General features: G+C 41.5%; 1 protein-coding gene across 6 annotated transcripts in view; it reads left to right on the forward strand.

The window, feature by feature from the left end:
• The first annotated feature begins 7,391 nt into the window (after positions 1-7,391).
• Positions 7,392-25,388, forward strand: part of NPNT (nephronectin) — an 80,217-nt gene continuing 62,220 nt past the window's right edge. For 3 of the 6 annotated variants that reach the window (XM_004380212.1, XM_004380208.1, XM_004380209.1), the window contains exons 1-3: positions 7,392-7,513; positions 7,546-7,703; positions 10,113-10,213. In XM_004380212.1, coding sequence (XP_004380269.1) covers positions 7,633-7,703; positions 10,113-10,213 — 172 coding nt within the window. In that variant the 5' untranslated portion in view covers positions 7,392-7,513; positions 7,546-7,632. Of the gene's footprint in view, positions 7,514-7,545; positions 7,704-10,112; positions 10,214-25,388 lie in introns of those variants that run through there. The other 3 variants (XM_004380211.1, XM_004380210.2, XM_023734771.1) reach the window with 2 other exon arrangements.

Here is a 25,388-nt window from a genome sequence, read left to right on the forward strand (position 1 = left end):
AACAATAATTTAGCTTAACTAGTAAAAAATGTCTGCCTTGAGCATTATGCTCTTCTAAGAACTATCTATATGGGATCAAATTGACAAGAGCAGTTCTAAAGATTAGATAATAACTTTAGAGGGCAGTGAGTTTATGTTAATGGGGGAGGAACAACTCAGAAAAGAAGCATTAGAATGTCTGCACAACTTGAAGAATATAATCAATGTCACTAAATTGTACATGTAGAAACTGTTGAACTGGTGTATGTTTTGCTATGTATATTCCCAACAACAGCAAAATTAACAAAAAAAAATATGAATAGATAGAGTCACTGTACCAAAAAGAATTGGTGGTTGTTCAACCATTTAAGAAGTTAGCATATGATCAAGAACCAATGGTATTGAAGGAGGAAGTTCAAGCTGCACTGAAGGCACTGGAGAAAAACAAGGCTCCAGAAATTGACAGAATACCAAATGAGATGTTTCAACAAACTGAAGCAATGCTGGAAGCACTCAGTAGTCTATGCCAGGAAAATTGGAAGACAGCTACCTGGCCAACCAACTGAAAGAGATCCATGTTTGTGCCCATTCCAAAGAAAGGTGATCCAACAGAATGTGGAAATTAAACTATATCGTTAATATCACATGCAAGTAAAATTCAGCTGAAGATAATTCAAAAATGGTTGCAGCAGTACATCAAAAGGGAACTGCCAGAAATTTAAGCTGGATTCAGAAGAGGACGTGGAATGAGGGATATCATTGCTGATTTCTGATAGATCTTGGCTGAAAGCAGAGAATACCAGAAAGATGTTTACCTGTTTTGTTAACTATGCAAAGGCATTTGACTGTATGGATTATAATAAATTATGGATAACATTGCAAAGAATGGAAATTCTAGGACACTTGATTGTGCTCATGAGGAACCTGCACATAGACTAAGAGGCAGTTGTTCGAACAGAACAAGGGGATACTGTGTGGTTTACAATTAGGAAATGTGTATGTCAGGGTTGTATCCTTTCACCATACTTATTCAATCTGTATGCTGAACAAATAATCTGAGAAACTAGACTATATGAAGAAGAACTCGGCATCAGGATTGGAAAAAGACTCATTAACAACTTCAGATATGCAGATGACATAACCTTGCTTGTTGAAAGTGAAGAGGACTTGAAGTACTTACTGATGACAATTGAAAACCACAGCCTTCAGTATGGATTACACCTCAACATAAAGAAAACAAAAATCCCCACAACTGGACCAATAAGCAACATCATGATGAACGGAGAAAAGATTGAAGTTGTCAAGGATTTCATTTTATTTGGATCTACAATCAACACCTATGGAAGCAGCAGTCAAGAATACAAATGGTGGATTGCATTACGCAAATCTGCTGCAAAAGCTGTCTTTAAAGTATCAAAAAGAAAAAGTCACTTTGTGGACTGGCCCAAGCCGTGGTATTTTCAATCACCTTATATGAATATGAGAGCTGGACAATGAATAAGGAAAACCGAAGAATCGATGCATTTAAATTATGGTGTTGGTGAAGAATACTGAATATACCATAGACAAGCAGAAGAACGAACAAATCTGTCTTGGAAGAAGTACAAACCAGAGTGCTCCTTAGAAATGAAGACGGCCAGACTTCGTCTCATATACTTTAGACATGTTATTAGGAGACCAGTCCCTGGAGAAGGCCATCATGCTTGGTAAAGCCGAGGGTCAGCGAAAAAGAGGAAGATCCTCAATGAGATGGATTGACACAGTGGTTGCAAGAATGGGCTCAAACACAGCCAGCAATCACAGGATGACGCAGGACTGGGCAGTGTTTTGTGCTGTTGCACACAGGGCTGCTATGAGTCTGAACCAACGAGATGGCACCGAACAACATAACAACAGTGCCTTCAAGGAGTCACTGGGTGGTGCGAATGGTTAAGCGCTGTACTAACTGTGAAGGTTTGCAGTTCAAACTAACCAGAGGCACCTAGGAAGAAAGGCTGGGCGATCTGCTTCCAAAAGGTCACAGTCTTGAAAACCCTGTGGAGTGCAGTTCTGCTCTACAAGCTTTGGGTAGCTAGCTATGAGTCGGAATCGACTGGACAGCAGCTAACACTAACAGCTCCTCTAAGAGAGTAGAAGCAGGGCTGATCAGATTGTCTAACCAAAGCACTTCCTCCACTGCCAGAGCACAGAGTCTCCGTAATTCTTTCTCAACAAATAAAAATAAATAACCAAACCCACTGCCTTGGAGTAAAACTGCCCCATAGGGTTTCCAAGGCTGTAATATTTACGGAAACATACTGTCACATCTTTCTTCTGTGGAGCCACTGGGTGGGTTCCAACTGCAGATCTTTTAGTTGGCAGCTGAGTGCTTAACCACTGTGCCACCAGGGCCCCTTCTATTCTTGCTCAGCTGGGAATCAAAATTGCTGTAAAAGAACACCATGTGTTCCTCATTCTTCTCTTTTCTTAATGAGTTTTTAAAGCGCTAATCTTATCCCTGAAAGAGCCGTGGTGGTGCAGTTGTTAAGTGATTGGCTGCTACCGAAAGTTCCGTGGTTCAAACCCACCAGTTGCTTCACAGGGGAAAGACATGACAGCCTGCTCCCGTAAATATTACAGCCTTGGAAACACTATGGGGCAGTTCTACTCTGTCCTAGAGGGTCGCTACAAGTCAGAATCAACTTGATGGCAATGGTTTCTTCTTTTCCCTATCCCTCTGCCACCGCTTTAGATGGGGTGGGGGGAGCAATAGCTTGTATAACAGTTTGCGTGACACTAACTATGAGAGGTTATATCAGAACTTGATGAGGACACAGATCTTGCTTTGCCCTCTGCGTGCACACTGTCCCTACCCCAGACCCTCATATAACTCTTTCCCTCACTTAATTCAGTCTCTGCTCAAATGTCACTCCCCAGAGGTGTCCAAACCACCCCTTCTAAAATCACAGCTCCATCACTTTGTATCATCTTATCCTCCCCTACATTTCTTCATAGCAATTACTGTCTTGCTCCGTCACTGGAATGTTAACTCTTTTAGGGCAGGACTTCGTCTTGCTCCCAGCTGGATTTCCAGCACCTAGAAATGGCCACAACTCGTCTGTCAGTTTGTTGTACTGTAGTGGATTGTGTGTTGCTACAAGGCTGGAAGCTATCATATGCCATTAGTATTTCAAATACCAGCAGGGCCACCCATGGTGGACAGTTTTCAACAGAGCTTCCAGACTAAGACAGACTAGGAAGAAAGGCCTGGTGAACTACTTCTGAAAATTAGCCCACGAAAACCCTATGGAGTACTACAGAATACTGTTCAATATAGTGCTGGAAGAGGAGTCCCCTACGTTGGAAGACACGACACAATGGCTGTAACAATGGATGCAAACACGCCAAGGATCATGAAGACGGCGTAGGACCTGGCAATGTTTCATTATGTGGTACACGGGGTTGCCGTGAGTCGGAGCCAACCCGATAGCAACTAACGAAGTAACAGCAACAAAAACAACAACAGAAATGGCCAAGACATCATAGACTCTCAGTAAATATATGTTAAGAAAAAATGACTACATCATTAACAGCTTTTTAATCTCAAGTGTTTGAAGTTATGTGTGTTTGGTTCTGTTTTGTTATTTATCTCTATCACATTGTGATCAAAGATAGATAATTATTTGTGTGCGAGAAAACTGAGGTTACTACTTGTAAGGTGGCATTGCCTGGTAGGAAACCTAACCAAAAAGTTGTTCTACTGGAAAAATACAGATATTGCTAAAAACAAGTAACTTTCATCTGGTCATGCTTGTTTGTTTTTAAGACTGAGATATTGAAATATCACTCCCAGGGAAACTACCTTTTTTGGAAAGATCACTGGTGGTCATACCCGCAGCACAGCAACCAGTGAGACCTTTGGAAAGTCTTTAGGGTCTTAGTTCATTGTGCAACAAAGTCAGATAGAATTAGTTACAGCTTACTCAAGACAGAAGCTAAAATTCACTCAGCAGAACCCAATCAAATCCAATCCGTTCACAATTTACTGAACTGAAGGCTTCTGCCAGGTATTGGGCTGCACACAAGGGATGTAATGACGAGACAGGCACTGCTTGGGCCTCCTTGTTGGTTAGCCTGGTGTTTCATGGGAACACGGAGTGGTGGAGGCAATTAAAACGTACACATTAAAAGCTACGATGTTGTTGTTGGGTGCCATTGAGTTGATTCCGACTCATAGTGATCCAATGTGACAGTGTAGAACCTCCCTTTAGGGTTTCCTAGGCTGTAATCTTTATGGGACCAGATCGGCAGGTCTCTTCTCCCACAGAGCAGCTAGCGGCTTAGAACTGCCAACATTATGGTTAGCAGCTAAGTGCTTAACCATTGTGACACCAAAGCTCCTTTAAAAGCTGTATTGTTGCTGTTAGGTGCTGTGAAGTCAATTTCGACTCACAGCGACCCCATGCGATGGAGTAGAACTGCCCCATAGGGTTTTCTAGGCTGTAATTTTTAGGGGAGCAGATTGCCAGGTCTTTCTCCTATGGAGCCACTGGGTGGGTTTGAACCATCAACGGGTAGCAGCCAAATGCTTAACAATTACACCACAAAAAAAAAAAGAAAACAACCGTTGCCATCGAGTTGATTCCGATTCTTAGTGACCCTATAGGACAGAGTAGAACTGCCCCATCGCGTTTCCAAAGCTGTAAAATCTTTATGGAAACAGACTGCTACATCTTTCTCCCACCGAGCAGCTGGTGGTTTCGAACCACTGACCTTTTGGTTAGCAGCCAAACACTTAACCACTGTGCCACCAGGACTCCAAAGCTACACTAGGAGAGCATATATGACAGGAGTCTCAACCAAGCAAAAAATCAAAAAAGGCTTGCTTCCTGGGCAAGTGTCAGCTACGCGGGTACCGAAAGGGTAAGTGGGACTGTCCAAATACAGAAAGGAAAGAATAGAATGTTTTTTGAGCCAAAGACAAGAGGAAAAAATAAAAGAGTGTCATGGATTGAATTGTGTCCCCCCAAAATATATGTCAACTTGGCTAGGGCATGATTCCCAGTATTGTGTGATTGTCTACCATTTTGTCATCTCATGTGATTTTTCTATGTGTGTGGATCCTACCTCTATGATGTTAATGAGGTAGGATTAGAGGCAGATATGTTAATGAGGCAGGACTCAATCTACAAGATGAGGTTGCGTTTTAAGTCAATCTCTTTTGAGATATGAAAGAGAGAAGCAAGCAGAGACACATGGGGACCTCATACCATCAAGGAAGCAGCGCTGGTAGCAGTGCGCATCCTTTGGACCTGGGGTTCCTGCATGCAGCATCTCCTTGACCAAGGGAAGATTGATGACAACGACCTTCCTCCAGAGCCAACAGAGAGAGAAAGCTTTCCCCTGGAGCTGGTGCCCTGAATTTGGACTTCTAGCCTACTAGACTGTGAGAGAGTAAACTTCTGTGTGTTGAAGTCATCCACTTGTGGTATTTCTGTTATAGCAGCACTAGATAACTAAGACAGAGAGGCATGCAGATGGGACATTACACTTTGCTCCAGACACCCACCCCGTTTTCAGCTGCCACTTTTCCCCTTTTGTTCCATTTCCAGTTTTTCAGCCTGTAGGTTAGCCTTTTCTCCCTACTCATCCATTGCTCCGGTAGGGCTTATTTGCAAACTCAAACGAGGATCAAATAAGCAAAGAAAATGGCTAAGGAGTAGCCTCTGAAGCCTGGAACCAAGCCTACATTACCCTTACAAAATTTGATTTTCTGCAGAAAAAATATTTTGATAACCACATTTTTGGACTTCATTAGAAGGATCTGAAATGGATGACACCAAGCTGTTTGCCTAAAATAATGTCCCAAGCCTGAGTTGGCATGGATATTTCCTGAGGTTAAAATAGAAACTTGTTTTGCTAACAGAAAACAACTTGGAAGTCAAAGAGTTGTTTAAGTTGAAACCATTATTTTTCCTTTTGTTGCAGAAAATGCCTGTTTTTACACACCCTGAAAGATCAGGAGAGTGAGGTCACTCTGCCACAGAACTTTCCATTAAAAACGTGAAGTTGTAGAAACCTCAAAAAAGAAATGAAGATGGAAAAAGTTTTTCATGTAACAAATTCATTCCACAAACATTTATGACTACCCACTATGTGCCAGACACTGTTTTAGGCACTAAACAAAGATACCTGCCCTTGTAGAGTTTGTATTCTAACAGAAAGAAGACAAACAAGATTAAGCAAGTTATATAGTAAGCTAGAAGATGAGGAGTATGGAGAAAAGGCAGCAGAATAGGGTAGCGGGCAGATTGCAATTTTAAACAGGGCAGTCATAGCTGGTTTGGTCAAAGAGATAATATTTGAGCAAAGACTTAAAAAAAAAAAGGGAGAATGTGAGCCATGCCAATAATCTGGGTCCCGGCAGAGGTAACAGCCAGTCAATTGCCCTAAGATAGGGGCATGCCTGGAGTGTGCCAGAAAGGGTGAGGAGGCCATGGACTGGGGAAAGAGAATAGATTAGGTCCAGTGGTAGGCGAGACAGCAGATAACTGCACAGGGGAGCTATTCGAAGTAGGGTTTGAGAAGAGATGACTTGATCTGATAAATGCTTTAAAGCGCATTTTAAGATAACGATTGTGTGTTTTCATATGAACACAGTTCTTCAGCACAATACTTTTTACTTTGCAACAATAAAGCAATGACTGCTTACAATGGTGTCTAAATGATCTCCTCCACAACATCAGGCACCGCAGCGTTGTCTAGCAGTAACAGCCTCCGTCTCTGGCAGGCACGTGCCCCTGGAGGGGCAGCCGCTGCTATTTCTCCTAATGTGTTCAGAGTTGAGCTGGCGGAGATAGAAAAACAGTCTGCACGTTTCTTCTTCAACACTCGACTGGCGGGCCAAACATTTCTTTCGGTTGGTTACAAAATAAAAATTATGTCTTTGCCAACTCTGTGGGAGAAGCAACTCCCGGAGTTTGCCTTTGCTAATTTGTCCAAGTCGTGCTGTGGTTTCACTGAATTAGACACTGCTCAGCTCCAGCCCCATAAACCTCTCGCGTCTTGGGCTTCTTCGCCCTCCGGCAAAATCTATGGTTTGTCCCTGTGGTCACCACCTGTTCGGGCGGAATCCGCAGAGCGCGCACCTACGCCCCAGGCTCCCTTCCTTCCCGGCTCACCCTTTCCTGCTCAGCACCCTGCTTTCCATCTCCCAGGCCCGGCTTGCAACTTTTCTCCCAGCCTGGGGCTCACCCCGCTTGGCTGGTCCCCAAAAGACGTTGCCTTCCCGCTCTGCAGGCCCCTGGGAGAGGCCGAGCGCCCTCACCCCTAGCCCGGGCTGGGAGGGCGGCGAGTCGGGCGCACGCGCGCCCCCACTCCCGCGCCCCTCCCCTTGGGCAGCACCGCTCCCCCTGCAGCGCCTCCCTCGCGGCAAGGGAGCCGCAGGGGCTACCGGCGCCGCGCGGCAGACCTGCTCCGGCTGCGCGCCGCGCCGCCTTCCTCCGGGAGTGGCAGCTCTGGCGGCGGCGACGACAGGGGGTTCCCGGGGCCCGCAGCTTACAGTCGCCGCGGGAGAGCGGAGCTGAGGAGGCGAGCGCGCCTTAACTCCGCGCACAGCACCCGCAACCTGTTCCCCTCGCTCGGCTGCGCTGCCTCCGGGACTCGCCGCCAAGCATGGATTTCCTCCTGGCGCTGGTGCTCGCGTCCTCGCTCTACCTGCAGACGGCCGCCGAGTTCGACGGGAGGTGAGCTGGACCTTGGGGCGCCCTCTCCCCCTCTTTTCCTCCTTCCCGTGCTGAGTTCAGGCTCCCTGCTCTGGGGTCCCCTCTCCCGGGAGTTACATGGTCAGAGAGGAGACTTCCCTGCCCAGAAGCTGCGCCAGGACAGGAGAGCCGTCGAGTCACTCCTAGCGGCTGCCTGCTCCCTGTGAATCGGAGAACCCTGTCGCAGCTCCCGGAGGGCGGCTCCGCGGCGGGGGCGAGCCGCCCACCCCGGCTCCAGGCGCGCGAATTAGCCTGGGGGACAAGAGATATTCGAGTCCAAGATCGCGACCCTGAGCTTTAGCACCCTAAGCAAAGGCGATGCGCGGGCCATCCATTGACCGGGAAATTATTTAGACGACTCTACAGTGGGGAAAACTTCCATTTACTGGGGCGAATCCCAGCTCAAATCTGTCAGGGCTGGTCACACATAGGGGTGGGAAGCGACTGGCCTACGAGCGGGGACTTGTTTGCCTCCCTGCTTGTTCTTATTTTTGAGGGAGGAGGACTTAAAATAAGGACCAAGGAGGGGGAAGCGCTACTGTGTGAGTGTGCCCGCACACTGCTCCTGAGACCTCGGGCAGCCTGACTGCTGCGTGCTCTGACAGGTTCCAACAGTCCCGGACTCCGTCTCCGCTGTCACTCAGCCGATCCTCTGGCGGCGGCGCGCGGCGCCCTCTCCCCACCCTGCGGCCGGATCCGCTCGGGCGTGTGAGTGAGTGAGTGTGTGTGTGTTTGTGTGTGTGTGAGCGTGTGCGTGTGTGCGTGTGTCGCTCGGGAGGCTGTGCTCGGTTACCCCACTCCACGCAGTTACAGACCGGACTGTCCCGGAGCGCCGTTCGTTGCTGCTCTTGTAGAAACTGAAGCAGGCGCAGCCCGGGGCGCGGTTGGGGGGAGGGGAGTTAACCTGGGTCACAGGGCCACCCAGTCACCCTTCTTCAGCGACACTCCTCCCTCTGCCCCGCCATGGATCTCCCTGCGCAGCCCCAAATAAAGATGCCACAGCTGTTTACCCTGCAATCTTGGAACGAATCAATTCCACGATAGACTGGCTTTCTTGTACCTGGAAGGGACCAGAGGGGAACCAGTGGAGCGTTGAGATGCAAAAGCACAGCTGCTTGTTTACCACCTGGCTGGAGGAAATGGAAAGTTCGGGGTTATTTTATACTTTGAGCCTAGGGGCTTAGCGGAGAGGTAAGGGAAAGGGCAGTTGAAGAGATAAAGAGAGTTTAAGAAACCGTGGCTCAGCGGCCAGAGGCAAGACTTTTTTATTTTTTAAAGCAATTCTTTGCCGAGGCACACATGGATGTGTTGTGCATTTCTTGTACACATATTTCCAACAAGAAATACATCACCTGATTATGCACACGATTTTCATATAGCTTTAAAAAGGTATTTAAAACACCCGGTTGAAATGTCAATCCCCTGCGCTCTCCCCAAAATGTCGTTTAGATGTGAATCTAAACAAGGAAACAATTTACCAAATAAGGTGTCAAGAGTGGAATCTGGCGGATAAATCAGTATCCCGAAACTGAGCACTTTCTTTAGTCCTTATTTACATTAAAAGCTGTTGTCTACTAGTCGATTCCAACTCATAGCGACCCTTTAGGACAGAGTAAAACTGCCCCATAGGTTTTTCAAGGAGCAGCTGGTGGATTCCAACTGTGACCTTTTGGTTAGCAGCCAAGCTCTTAACCTCTGTGCCACTGGGGCTCCTTATTTGCATTAGAGAGGAAAATAATATGAATTATTGATGCAGGAAAGTTTCAAACCACAAAGACACTTGAGATGTCAGGTACACTTTAAACTCTCCTTGGTTTGATTTAGGTTTCCTTTTCTAGTACATTTCTTTCTTCTGGGACTGCTTTCTGTCAGAATCATATCTCAAAAAGAGCTCTGTTTCATTTGATCCCTTCTTTATGCCCCTTCCCCTTTCACCCTTTAAATGAGACAGAAATGAATTATTTTCTTCATTGACATGTCCTGTATTATTTAACACTTGCCAGTTTAGATGAATCACTCAAAAGTGCCCCTCCTCCCCAACAGGTGCCTACCTTTGAGGAATCTGTTTTATTTCCAGCCTGAAAACCACCCTGTGAGTAGCAGCCCTGAGAATTCTTGATTTTAGCTGGTGCTATTTACAGTTAAGAAAAAATCTGCCTCCACTTCTTGTCTCTTAGATATATATGTGTGTTTAACTGTCTGAAATTTGGAATTAGATCATAACAGAACTATTTCTGTGAGGCTGCTTGATCCCTAAATTTCTTCAGGCATGAAGGAGTTAGTAGGAAATTGTTGGATGTGGTTTAAAAAAATTCTAAAATAACAAAAAAGAGAAATTTATATTTAATTTCAATAGTGTCTTTATTTATTTTGGATCTTTTTGTTCGGTAGGTGGCCCAGACAAATAGTGTCGTCCACTGGCCTGTGCCGTTATGGAGGAAGGATTGATTGCTGCTGGGGCTGGGCTCGCCGGTCCTGGGGACAGTGTCAGCGTGAGTATCATCCCTGGGGCCTTCAGCCACTTGCGAGGTGGGGCTTTCCACCATCGTTCATGGCCTCACTCCACACACCAGAGAGCTTGGTACTGAGCAAGGATTGGCTGTGTGGGTCTGGCGTGTGACTTTTCAGGTATAATCCCTGACTCCTTATTCTGGCCCTCACAGCCTGAGCCACCTCTATTAAGGTGCAGCTTTGTTGTTCTCAGAGAGCCTCCTAGGATGCTCATTTTAGCATTTGTACCCAATGTCTCCATCTCCTGTTTGCCCGGCAGGCTCACTCCTTTCTTTGCTCTAGGCTCTGAGATGGAGGTAAGATAATGGGTCTAGACTGTATTTACACTAAATAAATCCCGAACCTCATAGCACTTATAAAATCCTTACCCATAGCTGTCATGTAAAGTGGCCCATTTCTAAGTCTGTTTTTGAAGTGAGGTGTATTGACTATTCTAAATGGACCACCCAGTATAATCAAATAACCCCCTGAAAAAAACACCATTCCGAAGTTCTGTAAGTTGTCAACATCGTGTGATAGGTGCCAGATCAGAATACTCGTTTTACCTTTGCCAAGATCACATATTTTAACGGTGAAATTCAGAGCCACATCACAAGAGCTTGAGAAGAATTTTTTAGCGTTTTATCTGGAGCTCCAATTGTATCCCCACTTGCCCTCCTGCCCCAAAACAACCAACCAACCATCCCCAAACAATGAAATACATTTCTGGGACATCTTTAGAGTATTATGTTGGCGTGCCTGGCGAGATGATGGGAACTAAGTTACGTTCCACACTGGGATGTACGTTCTGTTGCCCTAATGAGGGAGGGGCTTAGGGGAGTAGAGAAAGCAAGAGGAGAAAAGGAGGAGCCTACTTCAGAGGTATGTCAGCAGTGTGAGGAGTCAGGGAAATTCAAGTTTAGGAAAGTTAGGCATTCCCTCAACTTTGTTAATCTTTGAGAAGTACATGTGATATCTATGCTTAATTTTTGAGGAGGAAGAGAGACGGTCATAGGTTGACATCTCTGAGTTGGGGATGGAAAAGTGAAGTGTCTAATGTTTGTCTGCTTGCTATATGCAAGCCACAGAGCTAGACCCTTTGCAAGTCGGCCATTGCATCTTGTTGGAGGGAGATAGGCAGATTACTGTCTCCCCACTGGTTAGCCTACCTAGCATTTTGTTTAAGGGAAGATGGCCAGAAAGAAGATAGGTGCCAGGTGGAATTTAGTCCTGTGCCAGTTATACCTGGGTGTCAGAGTATTTACATAGCCAGAGATCACAGGTGTGGAATTTAAAGAGACGTCAGACTACTGATACCCAAAGGGTGAAGAGAGGACCATTCTCTTGGACAGACACACACACCCACACCCCAGCACACAACCCTCCTGAATGAGAAATGAGTAGTTTCTTTGCAAGAATGGAGACAGCTTCTTCCTTCTTTGCTGTCTTAGTTAGTAGGACACTTCCATAGTGAGTGTTGAAGTGCTGTGAGGTGCATGCAGTCCCTGAGCCCCACCCAGGACAGGGCTGCGTTGGCAGCAGGCCTGGAGCAGCAGTGGAGTGTACCTTTCGAGAAGGCAGGCAGATGCAGGCAGTCGGGAGAGGTGTAGGAGTACTTGTGCACTCTGCCAGATGGACTGAAGAATTTCAAGAGAAAACACTTTGGATTCTTAGAGGTTCAGCGACTCTGGAATTCCCCAGGAAGAGCCTCTAAGAGCTGTTCTGTTTCTCTTTACTATGTAATTAAGTTTTCTCTACTATGAACTAGCTTGGCCATTCTGAATTTGAGTGAGTGAAAAGACCTTTCAAAGTTACGGTGGCATTACAAAATTTAAACATTCAAGGTATTTTCTAGTATTTCTCTTTCTGCACAGTACCTTTCTTAGAAGATACGGAACACTATTTTGTTGTTTTTTTATACCTTAATCTTGTTTCCAAAAGAATGCAATATGGTCACATATAGTATTTGATAGTATTTCCCTTTTCCTTCCTGTTATTCCTTACAAATCTGAGGAAACTGCCACATGATGTGAATTAATTTTTTAGATGAAAATGTTATAAAAATGCGTGAGATGATACTGTGCACATCAGTTTATTTCAACCTTAGGTCTGGCAAAAGCATGAAAGTTTAAGAGGCAGCATAATGGCAGGGAACGTGGATTCTGGAGCAAGACTGCCTGGGTTTAAATGCCAGTTTCACCTCTTACTAGCTTTATGACTTTGGGCAAGTCACTCAGCCTTTCTGTGCTTTATTTTTCTAAAAGGGACAAAAAATAGTACATACCTCATATACCAAGATGAGGCTTAAATGAGTTACTGTTTGTAAAGCACTTATAACTATTCATGGCACAGAGTAAATACTACATACATGTATCTGATAAAATTAAAGAAATATAAAAAAATACTGCAGCTAAAACTGTTGTGGGTTGGAACATACCCCTTGCTTTTTGTTCATTCGGCATGCTGTGTATAAATTTTTGAGTCTATATTGCCAAAATTAAAGATGGTTCCAAGGTTCTCTATGTTGCAATAAAATGAAATTCCTTTACATTGAAAAGGGCCAAAAGGTTCTTTACCTGTAGTACTGAAGATGGCAGGGTTGTAAGTTCCCAGGTGGACATGTCCTTCTGTGTGTTTTCACTTTTTCCAGAATCTCAGATGGTCCAAATGTCTCTTGTCAGTTCAGAGTTCTGCCTGCCTTTGTTTTGATATAAACAGGTAGAGGAATGTGGGAGCGAGAGGTCAGCTCAGAACTGCACCAAAAGGACGCTCATGAGGACAGATGGAATATCTCTGAAAACTCTTTATTTTCTAAAGAAAGCCTTTATGAAATTAAAATCTTTGCCTCTATGAAATTGCATTGTTATTCTTGAACAATTAAATCTAGTCATGGATTGCCTATAAAAATCCCAAAGAGCTTCCAGAAAATTTAACGTAAATGATGTTTTCTCCTTTCTGACCCTTAGATAATCTCAGAGTTCTTTCTCCGGAGAAACATTTTCCCTTCCTTATCAAAGTGCTCTGTTTTTCATTTTTCTGAATAATTCACATGTTTTCCTTTAAATCAGCACAGCGAAACAGAAGGAAACTATTCCCACCCTCTACACAGAACCTCCTGATTTATCCCTGAGAAAGGGAGTGTGTAGATGGGGAAAGTGGTGCTCTTACTATATTATTTATCAGATCTCATGCCCTAGGCAGCAACACTTTGGTGAGTGTCTATTTCATTTGGTTGAGCATTTGTAAGATGTTTTGACTGTATTCGTGTGAGTCAAATATACATGTCTCTACATAACATTCTGCATTTCATTTTCACTTGCTACATCCCTTTTCAAGGGCTTGTTTGGAGAGGCCGACTAACATGGCAGGGTGCTAGAGTTGCTACACTTCCCTTGTGGCTCACTCTGGCCTCAAAGCCACATTCATTCAGGAGACTTCCCGTCCTCCCCTCTGGGACTGAGGAAGGAAGGACCAGAGATGCTACCCGCACAGACATAGGAGTTCTCCTGCTTCCTGCCCACACCACCCCTCTATCCCAAGATTCTTGACCTGTATGACCTGTTCCAGAAATAGGCAGGTTGTGTTTTCATAGTTCTGTTGTAGGTCATACCCTTGGCTTCTTTCTGTTCTTTGCTTTGTGTTCTTGACTCATAAATAGATTTCTGGCATATTGAAAATTCAGAATCTGATTATCTAATTGTCTTGGGCTTTACCTTTATTGACTATTGATGTGGCTGTTTATTGTAAGGTGAAATTTGCTTAATATGTTCATATGCTGATGGTTACATTGTATACATTCACAGCACACAATCCCTTAATCACTCAGGGATCATCACGAAATATTTATGTTTCTTGCTCTGTCATTTTTCTATTCTATTCTATTAACTTTCCCACCATCTCAATGCACATTTCATTTTAGTTATATTAACAATTTCTCTACGCCTACCAAGTGGAGACCTCTGTAATTAAGATTTCTCAGGATTTGTATATTTTAAAAAGCTGTGTATGCTATGGAAACAATTCTTACCAAAGAGCACTAGATAACTTGGGGAGACCTGGGTTCAAGTCTTGACTTTTGCACGTGATTAGTTCTCTAACAGGGGCCCTGATGGCACAGTGGTTAAGTGCTTGGCTGCTATCGAAAGGTTGGCGGTTGAACCCACCAGCCACTCTGCAGGAGAAAGATGTGGCAGTCTGCTTCTGTAAAGATTTAAAGCCTTGGAAAGCCTATAGGGCAATTGTACCCTAAAAGCCTTGGAAACCCTAGAGGGCAATTGTACCCTGTCCTATAGGGCTGCTATGAGTCGGAATTGACTTGACAGCAATGAGTTTGGTTTTTCTTTTGGTTGTAGTTCTCTAACATTTCTCAGCTGCAGTTATTTAATTTTACAAGCTGATTTCTAAAGTACATTCCAGTTCTAAACTCCATCTGAGAACTTCCTTAATGTAGGAAAACATATATAAGATCTAGATATTTTCTCTCTGTTAACTTGGAGATTTGGCTGTATATGTGGCTTATGACAACGTTTCTGTTGAAAACACTTTATGGAGCTGTGAAGAAAATTTCAAAATACAGCTGGTTCCAGGTTTCAACACAGCTATTCAGTTTCTGAGTGTTTTGGCTGTCAGAGAGCAGTTTGTGGCTTCTGAAGGAAATTACGTGAATTGGGGTAGTTTTGTATCATTTATCCTTAAGACCAGGCAAAATGTAGATGTTTTGCCATGTTTCTGATAAAGATAACTGGAATGATGTAAAACTTACACCAGTGGCTTGACTTTGTTATATTAGTTCTGAACCTCATTTCCTCCCTTAAGTTAGTAAAGGCTACAACTGAACAATTGCCATGTAAAGTGAAAATTTTCTATTCTTATCTTTAGATAACCTCATAGGTTAAGGCAACATAAACCAAAAAAAGCAACACAGTAACTGAGAAACAGTCATTCACTCTGAAGTCTTTTGGAGTTGTTAAATAAGATAAAAGAAATTTTAGTTGGATAATGTATATTACTAGCTAATGATTGGGACCACTGGAAAGAATAATGAGCAGATAATTAACTTAATTTTTTCTTCATTCCAACTGCAAGACTTAGTTTAAGCAGACAATTTTGATATTTAGTAAATTTCTAAATTTCATGTTTCATTTCTTGCTCCTATTTGGATTCAGAACGCTCCATTTCAGCCTTGTAGATTTTGAACACTTTCTTTAAAATAGCCAAGAGAAATGAGAAAGACCGGAATCTGGTTTGAAGGTCATACACAGTGGTCCTCCCAACAAAGAGGTTATTCCTGTGAATACCCTTCCATTTGTCATCAGCAACCTTTATTGACAAACTTTATTGAATGTAAGTTAAGGTTTTATACATAAAGCAATTTTTTAATACCTGTACAATCATTTGCACCCCAGGTATAACTGGCAATCTGAAGGGAGTTGTGCTGTCCAGATTTCTGGGGCCAGCTTAATAGAGCTGGGCATGTTTCACTGTCTTAATGTTTATTAGCTTCCTCCCCTAATTTTGGGGTGAGATGCAGAATTTGCTTCTTTTTGGGGGGTAGGAATAAAAGGAAGGCAGAGGATAATCTTGTAACTACTTTCAACACCAAGCCTGAATCCCCAAAGCCTTCTTAGGAAGTGAAGTTTTTGCATAAGATTATTCGACCACCACTTTCCTTGAAAAGGTTATTTAAGAACACCATGTGCTTTGGGTAACTTCAAGTGGTCTTGGAATGCAGAATATCAAACTGAAAATCAGTGTTGAAGAAGTTTGACCTTTTAAAGCAGGTAGTTGTGGACTACGTGGAGTCTTCCAAGTTAAGTTCCAAAGAAATTACTTTTAGTTCTTTCAATCTTTTTCCCCATTAGAACTGATCTTTATATAATACTATTAAGAACTACTAATTTCCTAAGATCTCCTCAGAAAGTTAATCCTGGTAGGTCTTAACCTTTATGGATCAGAAATCCTAGTACGTCTCAAGCTGGGAGGTCAGGCCAAGTAAAGGGAAGCACTCTAGTCTCTGTAAGTTCAGCTGCTAGATGTGCCCTCAAACGCCTGCCTCGGTGTTTGGTTACTTCAAAGCATGCACACGCATACACACTGGCACTAATGAGGCGCTTGGCCCCAGAAACCACACTGCATTTGCTACTTGGCGATTCTTTGAAAAGCTTTCATAAATGTAGGCTTGTTTTTTCTCCTGCTGTAGCAAGTTTTTTGTCCAGCATTTCTATTTAGTGCTTTTATTGTAGAGTCCGTGTTGTATTCATTTTGAATCAGTTGAATCAACTGCATGCTTTTAAGATGATAATCCTGTGGTGTTGAGTGATTCCATGCAGTATCCTTCAGTGAGTGAGGAAGGGAGGATATTCATCACAGGGACTGGGCACTCATCATGGAGCAGATCAAAGGGAAAGAGGGAAGGTTCTGATGGCCCGACCCTCACTACCCCCACCCTCCACCCCACACAGACACTTTTGCCCCTTTCCCACCAATTTTGTGTGGGTTTCCCCCATCAATCTTTTAAAATATTTATTTCTTTTGTAATAGATAATACGTTTATCCCCTTAGCTGCCCAGTTACCCTTCTCGGAGTCAATGTGTATTATCAGTTTCTTCGGTACCTTCCAAAAATATTTTACATACATATGGGCAAATTCCTATATATCTTCTTCCCCCACCAATTTTATACAAATGGGAGTGTACTATACACACTGTTCTGCATCTTGCTTTTTCCTTTCTTAATGATACTTCTATACCATCAGTACATGAAGAGTCTCCTCACTTTTCTTTTGTCAGGTTGGCCAATGGTTTTGTCAATTTTGTTGATCTTTTCAAAGAACCAACTTTTGGTCTGTTGATTATTTCCATTCTCTATTTCATTTATTTCTGCTCTAATCTTTATTATTTCCTTTCTTCTGGCACCTGCGGGCTTCTTTTGCTGATCTTTCTATTTGTTCGAACTGCAGGGCTAACATTTTGATTTTGGCCTGTTTTTCTTTTTAGATGTGTATGTTTATTGCTATAAATTACCCTCTGAACACTGCTTTTGCTGTGTCCCAAGGGTTTTGGTATGCTGTGTTTTCATTCTCATTTGATTCTAGGAATGTTTTATTCTCTCTTTGATTTCTTCTATTACCTAGTTGTTTTTAAAACCAAAAGAACCAAACTCATTGCCATTGAGTCAATTCCAACTCGTAGCCACCCTATGGGACAGAGTAGAACTGCTCCATAGGGCTTCCAAGGAATGGCTGGTAGATTCGAACTGCTGACCTTTTGGTTAGCAGCCTGAGCTCTTAGGAAGGTGTTATTCAGTTTCCATGTATTTTATTTTTTTCCCCCTCACTGCTCCTGTTATTGATTTCTACTTTTATGACATTGTGATCAGAGAGAATACTTTGTATTATTTTGATGTTTTATATTTTATTAACGGTTACTTTGTGGCCTAAAACATGGTCTGTTCTGGAGAATGTTCCATGTGTGTTAGAAAAGAATGTATACTCTGCTGCTGTTGGGTGGAGTGTTCTGTACATGTCTATGAAGTCAAGTTGGTTATTGTGAGCCTCCTGACTTTTTCATGGGTTTATAGTATTCCATTGCATGGCGCACCATAATTTACCAACCAGTCCCCTACTGGCAGAATTTATGTTTATTCTAATCTTCCATTAAATCAAGAGATTCCAAAATAAGCAACCTTGAGCATATGTTTTGTTTTGCATGTGTTCTGGTATTTCTGCAGTATAAAGTTTTAGAAGAGGTCACATGACATTTGTAATTTTGATCAATTGGCCAGTTGTCTTTTACTGGGTAGTAAGTAGGTAATGGAGGAGACTGGATGGCAATGCTGAGTAAATGATCTGGCAATCCCATCTACAGAATCTGACCTGTTGCTTGGTTCTAAAATGCTCTGATCCCTACTCTTTCCCAGAAGAATTCTCTAATGAGTTAGTGAAGGTCACTGTGCTCCCATCTTAGATCTGCTTTCCTCCAGGACCAGAAGTAACTGATTGATGTTGGGAGGATGGGATGAGATTTGTCCATTTTGATAGGGTATCTGTTATCACCCTAGCTCCCTGCCTATCAGTTGTCTACTTTTTATGGATGTGGGGTCCTTATTACTTGTAAGAAAGACTCACAGTTTATTTTAAGAATTGCTTAATTTATTAATCTTTTACTATCTTTAGTGTAACCATTATTATATGTAAGTGTGTATATATATATATGTAAACACATATTGGAGCACTGGTGGCATAGTGGTTAAGCGTTTGGCTGCTAACCAAAAGGTTGGCAGTTTGAATCTACCAGCAGCTCCTTGGAAACCCTATGGGGCAGTTCTGCTCTGTCCTATAGGGTAGCTATGAGTGGGAATCGACTTGTAAGCAATGGGTTTTTTTTTTTGTTATACACGTATACATATAGTATGTGTGTTTGTGTGTAACGTTTGCTTTTTTATTAGACCTGTGGCCTATGAGAAAGGAGCATGTGAGAATTTTGAAATCTGAATTAGAGTTTTTGGAGTAGCTGTTACCATAAAAAAATTTGTGGGAAATATTAAAACAGTATTGTAATAAAATACTTTGAAAGAGTGTAGTAGCACATATTTTTTATTAGTCATTCCATTCTCATTCTTATTTTAATTATACACTTATTTTTGAGACACACACACACACGAAGGTCTTTCTAACTTCCTTGTTTTCCTGTCACCGAGTACCAACCTCCAACAAGCAACCACTGTTACAGAGATTTCTAAGCATTTCCAAAAATATTACTTTTTGTACAAATGATAACATGAAGTATAAACTATTCTATATCTTTTTGTCATAAAATAATTACATTTTGAAAACTGTTCTTAGTACATGAAACTTGACTTATTTTTTAAAATTGTGCATAGTGTGCCATTGTATGGATGTATCATAGTTAAATAATCCCCTATTTATCGATTTTTAGGGTTTTTCCAATATGTTGTTTTTGCAAAAAGCGGTGCAATGAATATCTTTGCATATTTATCATCCCCGTTATAAACGTTTAGGCGTGGAGGAATTGTAGAGAGAAACTGTCTCTATACTAGTACAAATGAAGACCTCTCGTTTTATTGTTATAAACTGTCTTATATAAAATATGTACTTAAGTAAATCATGACGAATATCTGAGTGGAAGTTTCTGTCTAGTCACTTTCTAGTTTTGATTCTTTAGAAGACACTTTAAAAGATGAATAGAATTTATTTTGTTTTTTTCTATTAGCGACCTGTAGGACAGAGAAGAACTGCCCCATAGGGTTTCCAAGGAGCAGCTGGTAGATTTGAACTGCTGACCTTTGGGTTAGCAGCTGAGCTCTTAACCACTGCACCACCAGGCTCCAAAGAAGAATAAATCTTGACCAATATCTGAGTGGAAGTCTCTGTCCACTCAACTTCTATTTTTGATTTTTTAGAAGACACCTTAAAAGATCAATAGAATTGATTTTATTTTTTTCTATTTGTGCCCTGCTTTGTTTGGGGAAGAATTTGAAGTGGCTTCTAGGAATGAATGCAATAAAATAAGAACATAGAATTAACACAGGCTAGAAGGGGTTGGCAAGGAGGATTATTAATTGCCAGATGTGTGAGCCATGGAATCCTAAAAATGTTTTACAGATTTAACTCTTAGTTTCTGGTAACCACAGGAAAAAGGGAAATGTTATTGCTCGCATAATTCGTGTTGTTTGTTAGGAAAAAAGTAGCAGTTATTTGGGGGAAGAAAAGGATTTTCCTGCATGTAGTTCTCAAAGAAGACTTGGTCCGTAGAGTGGCAGTGAATGATAGAATGAAAGGGGCCTCAGCAACATTTCTATTATGAAGGAAGTGGCGGATTTTATAAAGCTGTTTCGTAGGCGATCCTTCCGCATAAGATGAGACCCTTGCTCTAAAGTGCAGTCTCTGGAAAGCTGTTCTATATGCAGCTTAACAAATATTACCTAAATATTTTCTGTTGATTCAGTTTGATCTAGCTATGTTGGGTGGGCTTTGAATGGACAATTCCAAGTTAGACAAGGCAGTTTCAAGTTATAATCTCTAACAAAGGCTGAAATTGCCTTATTATTGACTAAAAAAAAAAACCCAAACCCATTGCTGTCGAGTTGATGCTGACTCATAGTGACCATATAGGACAGAGTAGACCTGCTGACCTTTCGGTTTACAGCCGTAGCTCTTAACCACTGCGCCACCAGGGCTCCATTGACTAGTCCTTACGTTTTAAAGATCAGTCATCAATTGATGAAGGTAGTATCCAGCTGCATTGCGAATGGAGTGCAGATAGGTGTCCTCTATGCCCCAGTGTAAGAAAATTCTGCAAAGAAACCAGTGGGAGAATGTTTTGTATCAATTTTATACCGAGTTACTGTCTTTGTATTGATTGGTTTTCAATATGTAAACTCATCTCCGTTTTGCTATGTATTTATACATTTTCCTGCACATATGTCTTGGGATAAGAAGGAAAGGCACAAGCATACTGCATTGTTTCCACCACTATGTATCCTACTTATGCTGACACATGGAATAAGGGCCAGTAAACCCAGGAACACAAAAATCCTTCCCTTGACCAGCGCTCATTTCCCCAAAGCCTCTGATTGGTATAGGTATGCAGAGTAGTCAGAACACCAACCAAAACCTGTTGCCATCAAGTAGATTCCAACTCATAGCGACCCTATAGGACAGAGTAGAACTGTCCCATAGGAGTTCCAAGGAGCAGCTGGTGGATTCGAACTGCCAACCGTTCCGTTATCAGCCAAGATCTTAACCACTGTGCCACCAGGGCTCCGAAGGAGCTAGAGTGACCCCTAATTGTTATCTTAGTTAAGCTGAATCTCATGGAGCACTGCTTTATCCTCAGCCCCTTGGGCCCGAATAGACTCCAAGGAGAGTCTACGGTAAGCACTTTTCGTTTTCACTATCCAGTACCCAAACTTACATCTTGCTTCTTATCATTGGGCTGTGAGGAAGGGTTGATTCTCATGTATTCCTGAGGCCCTGGGAGCAGTGGAACCTGAAGCTCTGATGTACATATGCCCAAGGAAAATCTCTCTAGAGTTATATCCACCCTAGAAAAAATGGCTTAACTCATGCACCAAACCAGTATGTGCTCTTTCTCTTTGGGAGAAGCCGAGAGAGAGGCTTTGAATGCGTTTCCCCAGAGACTAGCACAAACCAAGACTCTAACCTCTGATTTACCACCATAGTCAACCTGGAGGGAGATGAGGGGTCAGCATTGCCAAGGCCAAGATCTTCCACTTTTCCCAGGAAGCAATAAATGATCAGTCCCCAAAGATACTTCGGCCTGAAAAACTTTCAGAGTTATTTTAATCACTGACTATAGCTATATAAAAATACTAGTAGCATAGTGCATCCTCATGAACCTGCCAGGGCAAATCAGGTGCAAAATGTATACTGAGTCACTAAAAAAAAAAAATAATAATAATAAAAAGGTCTGTTACGAGGTATAGAGTTCAATTAAGTAATAATCAGATATAGAAGTTTTCCATTTTAATGTACTAAAGATTCTTTTTACACTTTCTGATTTCATCACAATTTCTACTAGTGCATAATTAGACAGATAATGATGGTCATAATAGAATTCCTAATAAAATTCCTAGTACAGTCAGGAAAGGGAGTATGTAACAGCCCAGCTATGATGAAGGATTAAGATATGTATTAAAATATTGACAGGCATCTGTGTGTTCATTGAATATTATTTTGCGGATGCTATCAAGAATTTTAGTTTCAGTTTGGTTTGATGAAACACTGTTAAGTCAACTCTTCATTCTTAACTCTAATGGAAAGGAAAAGAGGTATGAATAATCACAAATGGTTTCTTAGCTTTGGAATGCAGTATTTGGTTTTGGAGAAGAAATGGGTTTTTCCTAATTATATTTTATTCAGAAGCCCTCCTTTTCTGCCATACATTAACTCATACATTTACTAAATCTGGAGACCACCTTGGTAGTTGCTAGATACTGGAGGAGAGCCAATTTGAGACGAAGGATTTACCATAGATGTTTTGCATGTGGATAACAAGAGTGAACTAAATACTAAAACTAAACCTTTCATTTGGTCAATATCTCTAATCGTTTTGTAGATTAATGTAGAAGTCCCTGGGTGCTGCAAACAGTTAAGTGCTTGGTTACTAACCAAAAGGCTAGTGGTTCAAACCCACCAGAGGCTCTTTGGAAGACAGGCCTGGCAATGGACTTCCAAAAGTCCCACCTTGAGAACCCTAGAGAGCAATTCTACTCTGCATACATGGGGTCACCGTGAGAGTTGGAATCAACTCAGTGGCAACTGGTTACTAGTTAACTGGTAGACTAATGACATTGTTTTCCTATTATAACATCATCAGATCACAAGGCTAGGGCTGCCTTTGGAAATATTATTGACTCTTTCTGACATTTTAGGAAATATGTCCACCACAGTTTAAATTTGTGCTAATGTATACAGAAGGAAGAAATAATTAGAAATCTCTGAATTTATGCTTACTTTGCCAAAAGAATGTTCTTGTACAATAACCTTTGGCCTTCTTTTCATAAATCATAGTTCTCAAACTTAGTTTCTATGGAAGATCGCATAAGGTCAAAGGTATCGTTGCTGAATTCACAGTAACTAACTCCATGGATAGCCTTTCCAATTATAAGCTTCGTGCTCCCAAAATAGTTCCAAAGCCTTTGGTCCCTCCTATTTTAGGGTTAGCATATAGCAGACATCTGGTAATTACTTGCCAGTTGTTTACATGCCAACAAATAACAGAGCCATTGTTAATTAATAGAAAAACATAAATCACAGCTCATGCTTACTTGTTTAGCTTTTTAAAAAAAATGTACATGGGTGTTCATAAATTGATTTTATATTGTATACATTTACTATGGTAATAGTTTCTACTGGTTAAATTGTCCCAAGTTCATGATTTCAATTGAATATCATGGTGTTTCACAGAGAGAATGATGATTTCAAGGTACTCTGTCCTCTGGATTGAGTTTTAAAATCATTGCTGAATTGAAAGATTCATGGTACATTAGTGTCTATGTAAGGCCAAGAATTAAGGCATTCCAGTGTATATTTTCACTTCTTAATTAAGGCAAAGTGTTTTTTTTGAAACAGTTACTTCTTGGGAAAATTATAAAATTATTAAGAAATAATTTGCAGATTTGCTAAATGGTCTGTTCTCTAACCTTGTGTTGAGGCTGAAGAACTCTTCTATAGCTTCAATACCTCTAAAGTAATGTACTGAAAATAGGGGTCATCCACATTCTTACTCTAAATATCGTTCATAAGGTCTCTGGTCCTGGAAGTTAGCATTACATATGTGCACAGTTGCAAAGTTGTCTGTGAATAGTTTGCAAGGATAGTATGATCTCTTTTGACAATGAGAAATATAGCATAAAATTTAAGGTTGAGAGTTTAGAGTTGTTGCTGAAGTTTAGGGTTGGAAGATAGAAGGACAGTGTTACGGAGGACCTTTTTCTTTCCTGCATGTACCTGGCATTTGTTACCTGTAAGGAGGTACGTGTGTCATGCTGCACTGTTTGCTCATGAGGCCGTGTGACTCCAATCTGGGTCTTGTAACTGCAACAGCACTCTCAGTGTACAGAACTTTATTATTTCCTTTTCAAAGATTATGCTTGGGCCAACATTCAGACATCTTATAATCCTTTATAATAAATCACACTCTACGCTAGAAGATACGGGTACTTTTGGATAATAAGAGGGTGCGGGTCCTTGAGATTTCTTATCTTTCATTTTCTTTAGCACTGTCTAAAGCCCAGAATTGGCTCCAAATCCATAAACCTGTGCTTAACAGGAGAGAAATAAGTAATCCTCAAATAGCTTAGTTTCTCTGGTTTATGTGAGCCACAATTTCATCCAATCATGTGAGTGCTTATTATTTTTACCTACATCTAATAAAGCACAAAATATCACTGGGAATCTGTAGATGGACTGAAGTAGTGATTCTTGGACAGGTCGCAGGAGAAGGCTCTGGAGTTGCAAGCTATAACTGAGTGACATCGCTGGCAATGTTGCACACATATGCATTTACTATCGTGACCACCTTACGATGACTGTAGAGAAACAGGTTATCAAGAGAAAATGAGACAGACGTTTCTATGTTATGTGCTATTAATGAATTCTATTTTAGTGCTTTCTAGTTTGTTGTTAGGTGCCGTTGAGTCACTTCCAACTCATAGCGACCCTATGCACAGCAGAACGAAACACTGCCTGGTCCTGTGCCATCCTCACGATGGTTATGCTTGAGCCTATTGTTGCAGCCACTGTGTCAATCCATCTCATTGAGAGTCTCCTTCTTTTTCACTGACTCTCTACTTTAGCAAGCATGATGTCCTTCTCCAGGGACTGGTTCCTCCTGATAACATGTCCAAAGTATATGAGACTTTAGTGGAGTTGATAATACCACAAAAGATGCATGTAAGGCATTTATCTTTGACAACTTTCACGACAATTGTGATGGTTGCCTATGAAAATTTCCTCATGCATCAATGGAGAAGAGACCTCAGAAACTTCCTGGAAGTCATCTCTTCCAGGGTTAACATTGCTTCGATTTAAAATGCAGTTTTGTATAGTTTTAAAAACGCAAATTTCAGTTGGTGTGGGTTATTGGCTAAAATTTTATACTAGAGGTTTTATACCTATTTAAGAGGTATACATATTGAGCTCATAAAATTTAAGGATATATTATGTTCAGTAGGAAAAATGTGACTCATGTTTAAGATATTATAAGAAGAAAATAAACTATACAGAACTGCTTGGCTGCTTGGGCACTAATACAACTGGTTAGAAAATAATGATGTTTGCTATTCTTTATTGAGTTGTCTTACCTTTGATTTAAAAGCATTCAAAATATTTTTCCTGATAAATTAGATGATTCAAAATCGGCTATTAAGGAATACTAAAGAAATGGTATCCTTTTATATTTTTGCTTCTCATGCATAACCAAATCATAATTTTTCTTAATACATGATCCAGAATGTAATTTGTTATTTATGCTTTGATTTATTTTCAGCTTTTTGCTTAGATTGTACCTGGTATATTTCGTTATCCTATTTTAAGAAATGTATCTACATCAAGACATGGTGAGTGCTTTTAAAATTAACAACAACAATAAAACAAGACACTGATTTGTTTGCAACCTAACTAACACGACAGGC

This window comes from Trichechus manatus, unplaced genomic scaffold (genome assembly GCF_000243295.1).
Source record: "Trichechus manatus latirostris isolate Lorelei unplaced genomic scaffold, TriManLat1.0 scaffold00071, whole genome shotgun sequence".
Taxonomy (NCBI): Eukaryota; Metazoa; Chordata; class Mammalia; order Sirenia; family Trichechidae; genus Trichechus; species Trichechus manatus.